This window comes from Heliangelus exortis, chromosome 10 (assembly GCF_036169615.1).
Source record: "Heliangelus exortis chromosome 10, bHelExo1.hap1, whole genome shotgun sequence".
Lineage (NCBI taxonomy): Eukaryota > Metazoa > Chordata > Aves > Apodiformes > Trochilidae > Heliangelus > Heliangelus exortis.
This window is the reverse complement of record NC_092431.1, coordinates 9584287-9600162: the sequence shown is the minus strand read 5'-3', so window position 1 is coordinate 9600162 and position 15876 is coordinate 9584287. Positions and strand designations below refer to the sequence as shown.

The following is a 15876-nucleotide window of genomic DNA, read 5'->3' as shown; positions in this document are numbered from 1 at the left end:
TAATTTTAGGCACACTCATGTCTAAAGGGCTGACTGAGGGGTTTTTTTTCTTTTTTTTCCAGATATAAATGTCAGATATAAATGTCAATATAAATTGTCTCACAGTGCTATCAGTCACAATGAATATTCCTATTTCCACTTACACAGCCTTCCTTCAGATTTACAGTAGCCCAGTCTAAGGATTTATTCTGAGAATTCAGAAGGAATTTCATTACAATCCTACAAAAAAAATATTAGATATACAATGACCTCGGTGATTCCATCACCATAAAAGTAACAAGTGAAGCAAAATTGTCAAGCTGATTTTTCAAATATATGTATATACTAAACAAACTAAGAACCTGGTTTACAGTGAACCAAACTGGTTTACAAAGTTACAGAAGATGATAAATATTAATCTACCTAATAACTTATCCTATGGGTCACAGGCACTACTGCACAGGTATCCAGGTTCCATCCTCTACTACACCCTACGCAGGTTCCTTGCAACCTAATGAAGAGGCAATGTGGTAACACTGCTAATCTGGCTGCATTTAGCATTTTGGCTGACTCTGACACAAGAGCTTTGGGAGTTTCGACTTTAATGTCAAATGAATGTGATGTATTGTTCAGTTCCATCATTTCATCACAGCCTTGAAACAATGTTTCAAATTAAGTACCACCCCTGGGAGATAAGTGATTATGCATCAATCTGTTTTGGTTTTTTGTTTTTTGTTTTGGGTTTTTAAAATAATTTTAATTTAGTTCTAGTTTTCATTGTTGTAAAAAAGCGTAAAGATTTTTAACATTAAAAAAAAAATCTCTTCTTCCCTTTTCTGTATCAACAGCATAAACAAAATCCAAATGGTAACAAAAGGGGCTCCAACTTCATTTATGAATACAGATTCTGCTGCATGTGATTTCTCCCATAGTTTTGTGTGTGTGTACATGGCCTAATTGATAGATCTCAGGGACAGGCATAGTGGTTTTGCTTCTGCTTGTATACATGCTGTCTGGTAAGCTGATGCTACTACAGAAATTTAGGGGGGGAAAAAAAAGTATAAGATTGTTTAAATTCCTGGAGATACACTACAATCCCTTGATTGTCATGAAGCTGCCTTCCCAGGGTAATGGGAAGAGCAGACAAAACAGGCAGAGCTGTTCAACTCATCAGTGTAGCCCCAATGTCAGGGAAAAATATATAGAAAAAAAAGTAATAAAAAGAAAACAATCCCACAGCAAGTGATACTCCTCTTGGAACCATCAGAAATGGCCCCTTCATTCCACTCACTGATTTTACTGCTGTGGTGGGGAAAGCAGGATGGAGGTGACACAGCTCATAGCTGAGAATCTCCTTCCACATCAAGACAAGGGACAAAACATCTCACTAATGTGACTGGCATCAAAGGGCCCAAAGCTGCCTCCCAGCCCCTCACCCCTTGGAGTGATCCTAAACTGCTGGATCTGTTCACATACCTTTTGCCTTAATACTCAGTTTTCCAGCCAGTAGGCATCTGACAGAGCAGATGTCACTGAAACTGCTTGACACATTAAGCTGCTATTTGTTTAATTCTGATGTGGAAAATGTGCCACACATCATATATTTTGGTATGTTAATCTACCACTGCAGTAACCTACTGCAATATTTTATGATTTTATTCTAGACCTATTTGCTTATGGGTTTTATTTAAATCATAATTAAAAGCTGTTTTCTTGCTTCCTACCTACATCCTCTTAAGTGTATCCTTAACTTCACCATTGATTCCTTCAAGATGAATGAACTATTCTCTAAAATAAACTTTCAATGTTCTAGCATATTGTATCTACAATTCATTTGCATTAAATGACATAAGACAGATGTTAACTTCCAGAAAAAATGTATTCTGTTAATAATTAGTACAATATGTCATGGACAAGGGAGCCCTAGGGGTACAACTTTAAGGAGATGCATGTTAGTATCTATGTCTGCAAAAGAAGACTGACCAAAGCTATAATTGCAATTAGCCTCCGGGTAGTATTATAAATGACTATATGAATACTAAAACATTCTTATTTGAATCCAATAAAAAAAGAAAGAAAACCAAAACAAAACAAAACATAAAGCCCCCCATCCAACCCAGATTCTGTTAATTTTCAATTCTTAGGTAATAAACAGCTTGAAGTTTTATTTCTTACAGTAGTATGTAGCTTCTTATGCTTCAATGGGACCATCTGTGACAAAGAGTGTATATAGTCTTGAATCTGAAAATTATTGATCCCAAAACCATTTAAGGAATCAATTTTAGAATTGGTTTCAAAAGATTATGATGAACACAACAAAAGAGGAATTCCAAGACATAAACATGAATAATGTCAGTTTCAGACTAAAGCCACAATAGAGTGCCTACTAAATTTGACTCCTTTTGTGGCTTTGCACCAGATGCTGCAGAGCCTCCTAGCTTGACAAACTGCAAGCATGTATTAGCAAAATTAATCCTCTTGCACGTAGCTGCACTCCTTTGATAAGTCAGCATCCCTAGCATTAGCACTTCTGGTTTCTTGAGACTCTCTGGATAGGCATTAGACAGAATTAATTTGCCAGAGCCTTACCCTGATGCTCTGCCATGGTGCATTCTGACAGACATTCCCTGTGGGCTGAAGGCTTCAGTGCTGACAGCTCTTTCATCAGTAGCTTCATGTGAATAGCTCAGAAAACAACCCTAATGAATTCCTTAGGTTTCATCAAATTCTGGAGTACACTTTTCAAAATATAAGTTCTGAAACATACACATCCGTGGTTTGAGGTCCAGTTTATGTCCATCATTGTAAGATATTGAGGATTTCCAATGAAAATCAAACATTAGAAAACACTTCAAACAACATAAAAGCTGGAATGAGTTTGCTTTGCAATGCAGTCCTTCAGAACCTGCCCGTGTTGGTGCTGCCCAGTGCACACCCACTGATCTGTCCTGTGCTTCATGGCTCATTTCATCAGTTCTCATAATGAAGATGCTCCCAGTATTACATTATACCAATGCTTACACTCTTCTGAAATGATGCAATGATCATAACTTGATAACAAATGCATGAACACAGGAACTTGATGTTGCCATAGTTATTTAGAGGGCACTAGGGGACAAGCAATACATTCAGATATTTCTTAAACAGAACTTGGTTGTTTTGATGTATTTCAGACAGGAGTGCCAGGTGTTGCTTGCAATATGTCCATTTTATCTGGATTCATACACGCTGAAAACAAGCTTGACTCGGTACAAGCCCTCAGGACTGAAATAACCTTCATCCCAGTAATTAAGCTTTCAGGTCACCAGGGGGTCCAAAAGCTGAGACACATTATTGGTCTGATCTGGAACAGATCAGAAATATTATTCAAATGACCTATTATATTCATGGGATCACCACTGATGAAAGCTGCAGAAATTGAAAAATCGGAAAGTTGCCTCCATCTCCAGATTCCCTACCCAGCAGGGAAATGAGGATGGGCAAGCAGAGAACAGAGGCTTTTCCACTTTTCTGCACGTATCTGTAACACTGGCCTTCGGGGAAATATTAACTTAAGCCTGCCTCTAGAGGAAAGGGCTTCGTGTTATCTCTCTGCCGTGTTATGTCACTGGCAAGTGACAGTGGCAGCTGCTGGCAGGGGTCTGCTGGGACAGGCTGCACAGATTCCTTGGTGGGGCTGCACGCTTGCAACTCGGGTGCCAGTACACACAGTCTTTTCCTAGCATGTAAAAATAAAGAAACATTTGCCAGGGTTTGGTTCTTCTGGGATATGTATTTATTTTTATGCATTTAAGTATTTTATATGTGCAGTCCTATCTGATAAATGGCATTGGTTGCAATCTTGATTTCTTTTTGGAATGAAATATCCAGATAGAAACAAAAAGCAATGGGGAATACCAAGGCTGCCTGGGGCACGGAGTTAAAAGCAAGACACTGGCTTTGTTGCAGTTGTTTTCACATGCTCAGCTCTTTCCTCTCTCTTTCCCTCCTTAAGCTGTCAAACAAACTGAGGACGAGATTTTATTTTTCAAAACTTAGTGGAAGATGCAAATAAATTAAGCATTCCGTTTCCTTTCTTACTTCTGTAGACAAGTGTCAGCCAGCCATGCCAATGACTGAAACAACCCAAGATGTATTAAGCTCTATACATGTGAAGTCAGTGACCTAATGTGTACAAGATGCAATTCAGGCTCTGGCATTTCAAATTCTTTTCCTCTTGACTGATCCTACCAAACAAAAGTGATGAATCTGTTCCAAGTTTCCCTATGTGTAGAAGCAAATTCCCTTACCTTGGGAGAACTTTGCAGTCAAATGACAAAAAATACTATTGAAAAGCTAAGGATATTTATAAAAATACCAATAGCAGGATAATGAAAATCTACCAGAAGGAAACCCTGACATTAGAGAACATGAATGCAAAGACTGATGCAGCCTACCAAAAAAAAAAAAAAAAAAAAAAAAAAAAGACTTCCTGTGAAATATATAGCAGAAGTTTCCTAAATAAACTGAAGCATGATAAAATCAAGCTATATTGATTTCCATATTAGTTATGCTATATTGATTTCCATATTAGTTATATTATTTGTATTAATGATCTCTTTGTGGCATAACATGTTAGGATGTTTACACAGGAGCATGCAACAAAAAGTCTAAATAAATGGATAAAAAGAGACTTCAACACTGACAGAGATGTAATGGCCCTCTCGCCAGCAGGTGAGAGGACTGCAGCCTGGGAACAAAAAGGAGTGAAAGCCACAGTGACTCAGGAGTGCAATAGCTCTTACTGTCCATCCAAAGTCCTCCCTCTGTACTGCTCCAGTGCTATACATAGCTGCAAGTCAAAATGCCAAATAGCCTGTGACCAATATAGGCTCTTTGGTAACTGTTAATTCTTCATAGCCCAATAATATCAATGCAGTGGAAATACTTTCCATACTATAATTGTTTCAGCAGCATAATAGCCCATGGACAAGAAGGGCAGTGGAGAATCTGGGGTACTACAGACCTGTCAGCCTGACCTCAGGGCCAGAGAAGCTTCTGGAGCATCCTGAGTGCCACCATGGAGCAGGGGCAGCACAAGGAGGTGATCAGGCCCAGTCAGCACGAGTTCATGAAAGGCACGTCCTGCTCAGCTAACCCGATATCCTTCTATGACAAGGTGACCCACTTAGCAGGTGAGGGAAAGGCTGTGGATGTTGCCTACCTAAACTTTCAGTAAAGTCTTTGACACAGTTTCCCACAGCATTCTCCTGGATGCTCGTGGCTCGGACAGGTGAACACTTCTCTGAGCAAAGAGCACAGAGCCCCAGTGCAGGCTCAGTGCAAGTGCTTGCTTTAACACATCCTGGGTGCTATTCACCCACAGCTAAGGTCTCTGTAAGCACCACTGGATGATGTCTTTTGGGAAGACAGCTCTGCATTTGCAAAATAATCAGTACTGGGCTATGTAAGTAAAAACAACCAGCTAAACACAAAGTAGTAGCTTGGATAGTCTACCAACTGAATTCTACCTATAATTTAGACAGTGTCCTAAAACATGTTAAAAAAATAACTAGAATTAGATATGAATTTCAGAACTGAAATTGGTGAGAACTGAAATTTGATGTTCACAGTGCAAAGTGAAATCATCACTCTCTCTAGTAAATCTACCATTACAAACCTTAGGAAGCACAGGTACAAGATCAAAATTACCAGGAATGAAGCTGATACTACCTCCAATATATAACATTCCTATATTTCCAACAATATTGAGTACTTCTGTATTAGCAAGTCTCTGAGAAGCTGCCTTTTCCTAATTCATAGCAGGGCAGGTAAATCAAGCAAATATCAAACCAACGTTATGGCAGTTTCTGACAGCTTTAGCTTAGCAGCCAGGCTTCTCTTGCCAACTTATATTTGCAGCTTGCTTGCTGCTTTCTAAAATAGGCATTACTATGGCACGTTTCTAGATCTATGTAGACCTTACATGCTTCTGAGACAAGATGGAGAAAGCCCAGTCAAGCATTTCTTCAGAGCTGCCAGCATCACTCTAACATTAGTCTCATCTCCTTTACAGGACACAGACCGTGGTGTTTCCATGGAAAACCAGCCTTGACCTTGGAAAAAAAGCTCGGGCATATCACAAATTATAGATCTATGGAAAGAAATGTGAAATGGGTGCCTATCACTGCAGTGTTTTTCCTGAAAATGTAGCTTATCACTTCAGTTCAGAAAGACTATTTAATTCCAAAGTTTAGAGACAGCAGGAGGTGAGGGTGCTGAGCATAACATAACTTTCAGTCTCAGGTCAAATCCAGTTAATAAAATAGGCACAATCAAAGTGACAGCAGACTAACTGGGTAGCTCTACTAAGATATTAAGCTCCATTACAATATAAATAGACATTTGTTAGGATGTTAGGATGGCTTTCTGCAGACAATGAGATCTAGGCCACAATAACAAAAAAGAGCTAAAATTCATGATGAATCACTTAGTACCATCTTGAAAGACATCCATGACCAAGACAGACACAGCTAGCCACAGTTACTGTTATTTTCCAGGTCAGGCTGTCAGGCACAGATGGACACAGGTTACTGGGCCACACAGACATTTAATCTCAGCTAGCACAGACAGTGCTATGATCTTAATTGCAATAAACGTGGCATACAGCACACAGAAACACAAATACTTATCAGCAATGATCTTATGGTTTGAACAATAGAAGCCTTAAAGAAGATGCTAGAAAAGCTTTGGTTGTTCTCACAGCCAACAACACATTAAGACAGTTTCTGAGATGTTTATTATCTTAGTTTCATACCATGAAAAGCTGTGGCTACTAGAATAAATGTGTTAAAATGTTTACATCTAATTCTGTACTAAGACACATAAATAAATGCCCTAGTTTCAGAGTGATAAAACACTCACACAGTGACTTCACCCATGGGGGATGGATGCTTAGCACTTCTCAAAGTGCCAGCAGTGATGGAGAAGCCAGATGTTCACACTAAACTCTCCATCCTAGTCAAGGAGTGGCTTCTGCAGCTGTACATAAATAACCCATGGGATAGGTCTTCATCACTGCTCAACAGATTTGTGGTACATAAAACCACTTTGTTTCTCCAAAGGCCTGGCAAAGGTGAGCTTGCAAATATTTATACATGAAGCTGACACTAGCTTTTCTCCAATTTTCCAAGACAGGAATGAGCCATGAAAACATTATAAGGAAGTCTGGTTGGTAAATGGCCAGGAAAAACATTCAAGATTCATCTGCCTGTAACAGCTGAACAGGAGCTCCCCAGTCATGCTTACGGATAGCTTCAGATATCCACAGAAAACTGTGGACTAGATGCTCAGAGGTCTAGCTCACAGTGGGGCAATCTTCAAAGTTAGATGGGGTTGCTCAGGCATTTGGAAACCAAATTTTAAAAAATCTCTGAGGCTGCAGATTTCACAGCATCTCTGGACACCCTATACAAGTTTCAGTCACTCTCACTGTGACTTTTCCCCAGTGACAATTTCCCTTACTGTGCCTCCTTTCTCCACGCATGTGGGAGAAGCTTGGCTCCAACTTCCCTCTACAGACCCATTAGGGGGTTAAGGACAGCAATTTTATTTCCCTTGACTTTCTTTTCTCCAGGTGGAACCAAAATAGGTCTCTCCATGAATGCCCCACGATCAGGGATGCACAGCCCCTCCTCTTACTACACTTGCTGCATGAATCCCAGTAGGATTTCAGGCTGGATTCTGTTGACCAAGTGGGTGGGAATACCGTTCCCAAGTATACACTATTAATTACAGAGAGGTTCAGGATAGCATGCACACCAAGGCTTCTATCTTACCACCAGTATTTATCTATTGCCTGTGTTCAGGCACACTTTTGTCACTGCTCCAAAGCCAAAAGCAGAGCACAGGAAGAAAAAATGTCTAAACAAGGCAGGAGCTGCTGAGCATACCAAGGCTCAGCCCACTAGCAGAAGCCCTAGAATTGGCACTCTGTGAGCCTGACTTGCAGCCAGGTTAACAGGCAGCAGAACAGAGAGCATATGTGCAAGTCACAGGGGTGAGGCACTGGAGTCACTGCCAGACACTCAGTACAGCTCCTGCTGCAGACCATACGCAGCCCCAGCTGCTCCCACCTGCCTTGTATCCCAGTTATGGGATCTGGCTGCAAACACTTTTCCATTCCTGTCATCAAGGGTAATAGTGGCAACACGGCCCATTTCTATGGCTTCCTTTTATCTCCATGCCCTACACAATTACATGCACAACCTTAAAGATCATATATATCCTCTATGTTGCACCTACAAGCCTGACCCAGCAATTGCTGGTATTGAAAAGCCAAAAGAACCACTGGAGCAAGGCAAAAACCCAAACTTGTCAGCTGACTCCATCAATAATTCTTACCTATCTGTTACAAAGAAAAGAACAGAACTAGCCAAGTAGGATTTTCAAGTCAAACAGGAAAGTCTGCAATACTGAGAACATCAACAGGAAAAAGAGTAAATATTTTGTAATCCAAGCAGAGCAAATAGAAGTGACTGAGAGGAAATTAAAGATGAAACTGTAAAAATATTTTTCATGACTTCTAGAGCATTCTTTTAAGCAGCAGTATTTGCAATAAACTGTGTATTTGCTATTAATGTACCTCAATAAGCTCTTAACAGAGGCAAAAAAAAAGGCAAGCAAAACCTCTCCAACTTAATCACTGTATGTATGCCTGCCTACTCATCTAGTCCTACTTAGTGGTGCTCCACTGAGAAGATCCCAGTATATATTTAGACATCAACTAGTAAACTGCCTTGTGCATTACTTCTAAAACTCTGGTGAATCCTCAGCTCACATACCTGTGAAGGGAATGAGGCATATGACCTATTTTCTAAAGTGACAAAAGCTCTTGCATGACATGTTCTGTGGCTTCTTCATTGCTATGCATTAAACCTTAACTCCTTCTACTTCACCAAGGATTTAAGCATATGAACAATGTCACACAAGGATTCAATTCTACTCTGTCATTCTCTGAAACAGACTTGAAGGAATACAACTACTGTAAGCTTAATGCTTCACATTTATGCTGTATATATCTAATTATTTCATTCTATAATCCCGTATGAGTGATAAATTTGAACCCCCAAAGCTCAAATGAATTTGGTAAGAGTGAAAAGGAAGAACATAGAACAAACACATTTTATCTTGTCCTGAAGTATCAGAGAGTTCCCCATAGCTAAAAATGAAGCGACAGAAGAGGCACTTGAAAACTTCTGAGGAATTGGGTGCTGTATTTGTGAGCAGCTACTATACAGAAACATACCACACTTATTCCTTGTATCCATCACAAGGAGTAATTGCAGTCTTCTACTGCTTTACAATGACAGTATTATTAGTCAAAAAATAACAGCTTCTGAAGAGCAAAAAAGTCCATACTACAAGAACATTAAAGTGTTTTTAAACCAGCCCTCGCATTATCTTGCAGTTCAGGAATGTTTACTTTCCACAGCCAATTGAATTTAGGCTTTGTTTTCTTTCTTTTGCAGGCCAAAAAACTTGTTCTATAGGACCAGAAGAATCTCCAAAATAGTTATTGATCAATTTGACTAATGCCAGTAGAAGAATTATTTGCTTTTAGAGAGAAAAACAGCTCCTAAAGCTGACAGAAAGATTCATTGACTAGAGATTATATTCCTCTCACACCCCTTTTCTAAAATGGAAAAATAAATAACTGTGCTTTGTGCAAAACAATACACCATCAAGATTTCAGAGCATGAACATCAACTAGTAAGCTGTGAGAAAAACATTCCAGCACTTCAGATGATAACAGTTAAGGACCCTGACACACATGGATCTTGACACAGGGAATAATCTAAATACAAAAATATTTGCCTTAAGACTATATTTAAGGATGCAGACAGTGAGCCAGTAAATGCTCCAACGATCTCAGAGGCCCATGAGCTGCCCTGTGTGTGCATAGACACAACGCGCTGCCTCTGCCCCTTCTCACCCAGCTTCTTACAGAGCATTGATGTGAAAAGCCCCGAGCAGCACAGAATATCCACACAGATGTTTAATTAATTACTGAGAGTGCTGGATGCTTGGTTTGAGAACTCAAGGTCCAGAGGTGAGTTAATGGCACTGCCAATCCCCCTGGCAGGACTGGAAAACACAGTGGTGATCTTAAAGTTAACAGTAATCAAGATGTTTGCATCACTGCAAGCCTGGATTTGGGGGTCTGTGCAGTGCACAGGGGAACTAATTGGCAAGTTAGGCAAAACTAAAATTGCAATAGCCATGCTTTACTCCAATTTTCAATTTTCTTTACGTTTCCTAGCCCTCTACAGTTCTATGACAAAGCTGATTACTGGGAACTAAGTACACAAGCCATTAAGGTCCTGCAAAGCAAAGATAGTATGACTCCAAACTGCACTGAAATGGCAATCCTGTGTGCACAGACACCAGGCAGGGAGCATGCTTGTTGCTGTACAGATGCTGCACTGCAAACAGGGAAATTGGCAAGAAGTAGACCTCACTCAGAAACCCAAATATCTGGATATTTTAAAGCATAACTATCCTCCTTTCCAGAGATCAGTGGCAATACTTGGACAACACATGAGAGGCCTGTGGCAGCCAGGATGTCCTGCAGTCAGGAGTTACCAGCTGATGTACCTCCATCTGATAACCTTTTCTGATCTAATTCATAATCTTGTAATTGCAATATGTGTTCTTACAATCCAAGAACACAATGTCATTTAACAGATATCATACACTGAGCTAAAATCCTTCTCCAAAAAACTGTAAAGAACCACCTTTAAACAAAAACCCTTAAGAATCCTAATATATAGCTTTCAATTTGTTACAATCTAGGAAATTCCATACATTCTACACGACTCAACTTTGAAAGAAGAAAATGCGATCAGGAAATATGTCACATTGTTGGGGTTTTTTGTTTTTTTTTCAGGGAAATATGGTTACAATGACAATGAAGTAGTTATACTTCTGTTTAATTACAAAACTTGAAAGATTGCACACTAAAATCTGCACACATTCATTAGCTGGAGAACTCCAAAGTAAGTCAACCTTTTGTCTTCCTATCTAGTAATTCAATGCTCTTCTCTAATAGTTCCCAAAATGAAGCAGAAAGGAAAACTTTGTATCCAAGTACAAAATCTGCCAGCCTGAAACAGTCATACTATTGTCTTCAGAGAGGATTCCTATCAGCATATTTGCATATAAACCTCAAAAAGAAATTAAATATCTCCCAAGCAGAGCAGGACTCTGCACAACTGACCTGCATAACCTCTTTTGTAACCAGAAGCACTATGTTCCTGCTTGTTCTACCTGGGCTGTGACGCTCCATTAGCTGTTCTCTGATCCACACAATCAATTTTTCCCCTCTAATAAAATAGTTTAAAAACTAGCCATGTGAATTTGTGTCATGACATTTAATTTAATCTAATCTAAAATAATTCACCTCTTCTGTAGTTAGCTCAATGATTCCTTTTTTCTTTTTTCTTTTTTTTTTTTTTTCTTCATTTAAGTAACTGATATCATGTTATCCTATTTCTGGGAATTGATGGGAGCCTAATTGTGTCAGTCTCAAATCATTAACTTACTCTGTTCTTCTTGCTATGATTTCAAGATGTCAAAGAGCTGAAATAGCCTGATAATCATATACTAAACCAATAGAAGTACATTTAAAATCTTAAAAGCACAGCCACACCATACAAATCTCCTAAGTATAAAAGGCAGTGAATGAGCTCTTCCTTTGAAATAGTTTCACCCAAGATCAATGGTAAGTATATGGAGGAAAATCATGAGTGGGAAAATCTATCTACAATGTATGTAATAATGCACTTGAGGTTTTTTAAAATTTTGAGGTGGTTTTTTTCCTTGGGGTTTTGGTTTTGGTTTTTTTTGTTTTTTTTTTTTGGTTGGTTCATTGGTTGGTTTCTTTATTAAGCCATGTGATCATTTGCTTTCTAGATTTAAATTTATACCATAAGTCTGCACTCCATTAATAAAGAATGACATTTCAAAGTATGTATTATTACACCACTTTAAATTATATTGTCTCTATCTATATCTATATATTACAAACTAAATCCCATTTATCAAATAAACAGATGTCTATGAGCAAAACTAAATCTATGGTTAAACTGGCAAGACAGGGCTCCAGGTTGCCTGAGACCCTCTTGACACAGTGAACAGTGCATTACATCAGTATGAGGGGGCACTGACTGAGTGAAGGTTTCTGAAGTAACACAGATCCACAACAGTTTAGTTCATCTCACAAGCATTGGGAAGAGCTGGGATTTCTTCTGGATTATCAAATAGTGCAGCAATTCCTTGAACCTTATGTGGGCCTGATTTTAATACCACATTGTGGTCTCATTTTCCTTGCAGAACCAGAAACATCTTTCTGTTCCAGTAAACACCAAACCTTGAATTACAGTCTTTCCACTGTAATTTTGGAAACAGTGATTCTAGTCAAATTGTAGCATCAAATTTGCTGTAAAATGCTTGTCCCATTGATGTCAATACAAAATGTCCCTTTATTTTTGTGGAGGAGGTGTGGGCTACTTGCATCTAATTGATTGTAACTTGTTTACACAGTCTTCGTAGGCATGTGAAATAAAAAATTGGAAACTTCAAAGGTAAACCAGTACTTAAAAACAGTGCTCCTAAAACTACCAGTTATACTTTCAAATGAGAGTCAAGAACTACCGTGGGTTTTTTCCACTGTCTTTTTTCCCAGGATGTTATTTTGATCTTGCACCACTCATTTTTGCTACTTCATTTACACTGTGTGTTTGGTGCAATTACAGAGATAGAATTGTGTCAAGTCTCCTCTGCATTACTGTTCAGCACTAACTTTTCTACTGGGTTTTATAACTTTACAATCTATTTAATAGGCATTTTAAATATTATAGGGATACAACTTTAATATTCCCTCTACCAGCCTCAGTTCTACTGCTACAGAATTCAGATGTTTCACAGCCTTCCTTACTCTTTGACTTTTTGTACAGATGGGTAAACCAGTGATAGGATTCTGTGCTGGAGTTTAATCACCTCCAGTGCAGATGTCACCATCTGGGTGACCATCTTGATTCCCATCAGAGACAGACTCAGGATGTCCAGCACATGATTCAGTATGCCCTGCAACACACATTTACTCTGCTCTCACCTGCACACCCAGACACTTGCCTTGGCCTGGGCACTTCCCAGAACAGAACTGGCACACTGTTACATCCACAGCCCACAGGGGAACATGGACGATCTGCACACGTGGAAACATCCACATTTTCAACAGCCAGGAGGAAATGCCAAACTACATTTTAGCTGTAGTCTCCGGCAGGTGTCTGACCCCAGGTCTTGCAAGTGTTCTAATAAAGACCTCGTTTTCCTCTTTGCTTGCACTAGGCTCTCATTTGGCTCGCTGTGAGAATGTGATATGATTAAGCATGTTGACATAGAGACACCACGTAATTGTAGAAATTCAATGTCTCCCCGTTGTTGTGGCAGAGAGTATATTTAGCAGCTACGGTTACCCTCAGAAACAAAATACAGAACCAAACTCCCAAAGCCTCTGCCTCTCGCCTATGCACAGCTCTGTATTTGTCCTAAAGACTGTAATATTTTGTGATCAGCTGCACTCTGAAGCAACCACCCCCCGCCTCCACACAGCGCAGATCAATGTTGAATCGCTAAAAAACACATTTCCAAGTCAGTTCTCAAATTCCGCACGTATCACAGGATAAATGACTTTTCTATTGCCCTGCACAACTGGATCCTTTCGGGCGGCAATCCTAGCTGGGGCTCCCGTGAAACCTCCGTGATTTTCATCTTCTCTATAACCACCGTACCTCGGCCGGCAAAAAGGGCCGAGCTTTTAACCCAAGTATGAGTCTGAGAAGCCGCCTGCTCCCACCCCTTAGGATGCCGAGCGGGGCGGAGGACAGCACCCTGCCAGACGCCCTCACCCGCATGTCGGCTGCGGGGCATGGGGCGAGACATCCCCCCCCTCCTCACCCCGAGCCGGGTGCCGGGGCTGCACAGCCCGGGGTGCCTCCTGCTGCGGCCGAGCCCCTCCCGGCAGCGGCTGCGGCAGCTCCCCTCCGAGATACGCACACATGCACACACACGTATTTTCTCCTTTTCTGATTTTTTTTTTTTTTAGGTTAGCAATTTTCATCCGGTTCCCCTTTCGAAACCCCGCAAAGCAGCCGCACCGCAACGCCACAGACCCCAGAGGAGCAGCGTCGCCGTCCCCTTCCAAAACCCAAGGCGGGGAGAAGGGGACCCGGCGACCCGGCTGCCTCCCTCGCCCGCCTACCTGTGCCGGTGCTCATGGCGCGCAGGAGAGGCCGCGCCCAACGCCGCTCTCGTCGCTCCTGCCGCTCTCTTCGCCTGTCACGGCGCCCCCGCGGGCGGTACCGGTACCGGCACCGATACCATCCCAATCCACGCCCGCAGCCCGCAGCGGGGCAGGCTGCGCCGAGCTCCGCCCCCGCGGCAGGTGCCGCGCACCCACAGTCCGGGCACGGTGGCACCTTGGGAAGTGTAGGCAGCTCCGCGCCATCCCGGGCAGCCGCCCGCGGACTACATCCCCCTCCGTGCCTTGCTGCCGCCGGGGGGGGAGGCTCCGGCTCCGCCGCGGCTGCGGGCAGAGCTGCTGCAGACCCCTTCCCTCCCCTTCCTCCTCCTGCACCGGCAGAAACGTCTCCACCGCCGGCTCCCACCTGCTTGCCTGCCAGCTTTCCATCCAACCTCCCTGTGCCCTGCCGGTGACAGCTGCATTTTCCTGTCCCTCCTTGTGCTCGGCTTCTGTGATGCCCAGGCAAAGCAAATCGTCGTTTTAGCGTATCCCCAAAAAGCGCAGGGAGTGACGATGAGGATGTTTGCATTGATCCTCGGCTCAGGCTGGGCTCCAGGCAGCTCTGGGCAGCACAGATGTTTGGCAGCAAGTGAAGCTGCTCAGGAGGGGAAGGTTCTGCTGTCTGGAGCAGGTGAACTCTCCCTGATCCTTCACGTTTGTGGATACAAGGACACACAATGTTTTAATAAAGCCAGATTATTTGGTATGTCGATAATCTTAAATTATACTGTAGTTCTGGAGGACATGATGCTTTGAGAAAGACATAAAATCTGTTTTACCAAACCCAGCAGGAGCCAGCTTCGGTTACATAAGCGCTGCAAAGCTCCTCCGGCGCTGACTTGAATCAGGGTTCGGGACAGCTTGGAGTCACCGTACCAGCATGAGGAAAGGGCGGGGTAAAGACTTGTTTTGCGTTATTATTAGCATGCTTAGCGTGCTCTTTTCCACCAACAGCTGTCGAAAAGTTAAAAACTAATAGCGGTAACCATAAAACCCTCCACAACCTTCCCATTCTACACCAGTAATTGAAGTGGGATGAGCTCTGCAGCAGTGCTTACAGGTCATGATTTGATAGCAAATCGTCTGTGTAAGCAGAGCAGCACACTGTGGATCTCATCTCTTTTGACTGATGCAAATTGAGAGGCCCTGGGGCTTATTGCTGCCATGGAGGAGAACGTGAATCTGCACTCAGAGCCATGAGAGGTTAAACGATCCAACCCACGTTTCCACTCTGACAATCACAAGCAGTGGGTGTCTGCTGAAGGGACTTCCTGAGCCCGGTGTGTGTTTCCTGTGCTGAAGAGCCTTTCATCGATGTTCTTCCATTATCTACTGCAGGTGTTTGAACCCATGCACCCCTCAAGCAACCACAGCATCCTCTGCAAGGGGTATCACAACTGAGTTGTGTGTGGTGTGATTAACCACCTGCTTTTTGCTATCTTTATTTGATGCCTTCTTGCTCATGTAGTAGAAGAGATTGCAAATATCTCACTTCCCATTCACTTTCTCTTTGTCACTGATGAATTTATACTGCTCAATCAGATTCCACCTTT

General features: G+C 41.8%; 1 protein-coding gene across 10 annotated transcripts in view; it reads right to left on the bottom strand.

Moving 5' to 3' along the window:
* Window positions 1-14999, bottom strand: part of ABLIM2 (actin binding LIM protein family member 2) — a 129260-nt gene extending 114261 nt beyond the window's left edge. For 9 of the 10 annotated variants that reach the window (XM_071753422.1, XM_071753412.1, XM_071753411.1 and 6 more), the window contains exon 1: window positions 14282-14867. In XM_071753422.1, coding sequence (XP_071609523.1) covers window positions 14282-14852 — 571 coding nt within the window. In that variant the 5' untranslated portion in view covers window positions 14853-14867. Of the gene's footprint in view, window positions 1-14281 lie in introns of all 10 variants that reach the window. The other variant, XM_071753419.1, reaches the window with a different exon arrangement.
* Window positions 15000-15876: the final 877 nt, after the last annotated feature.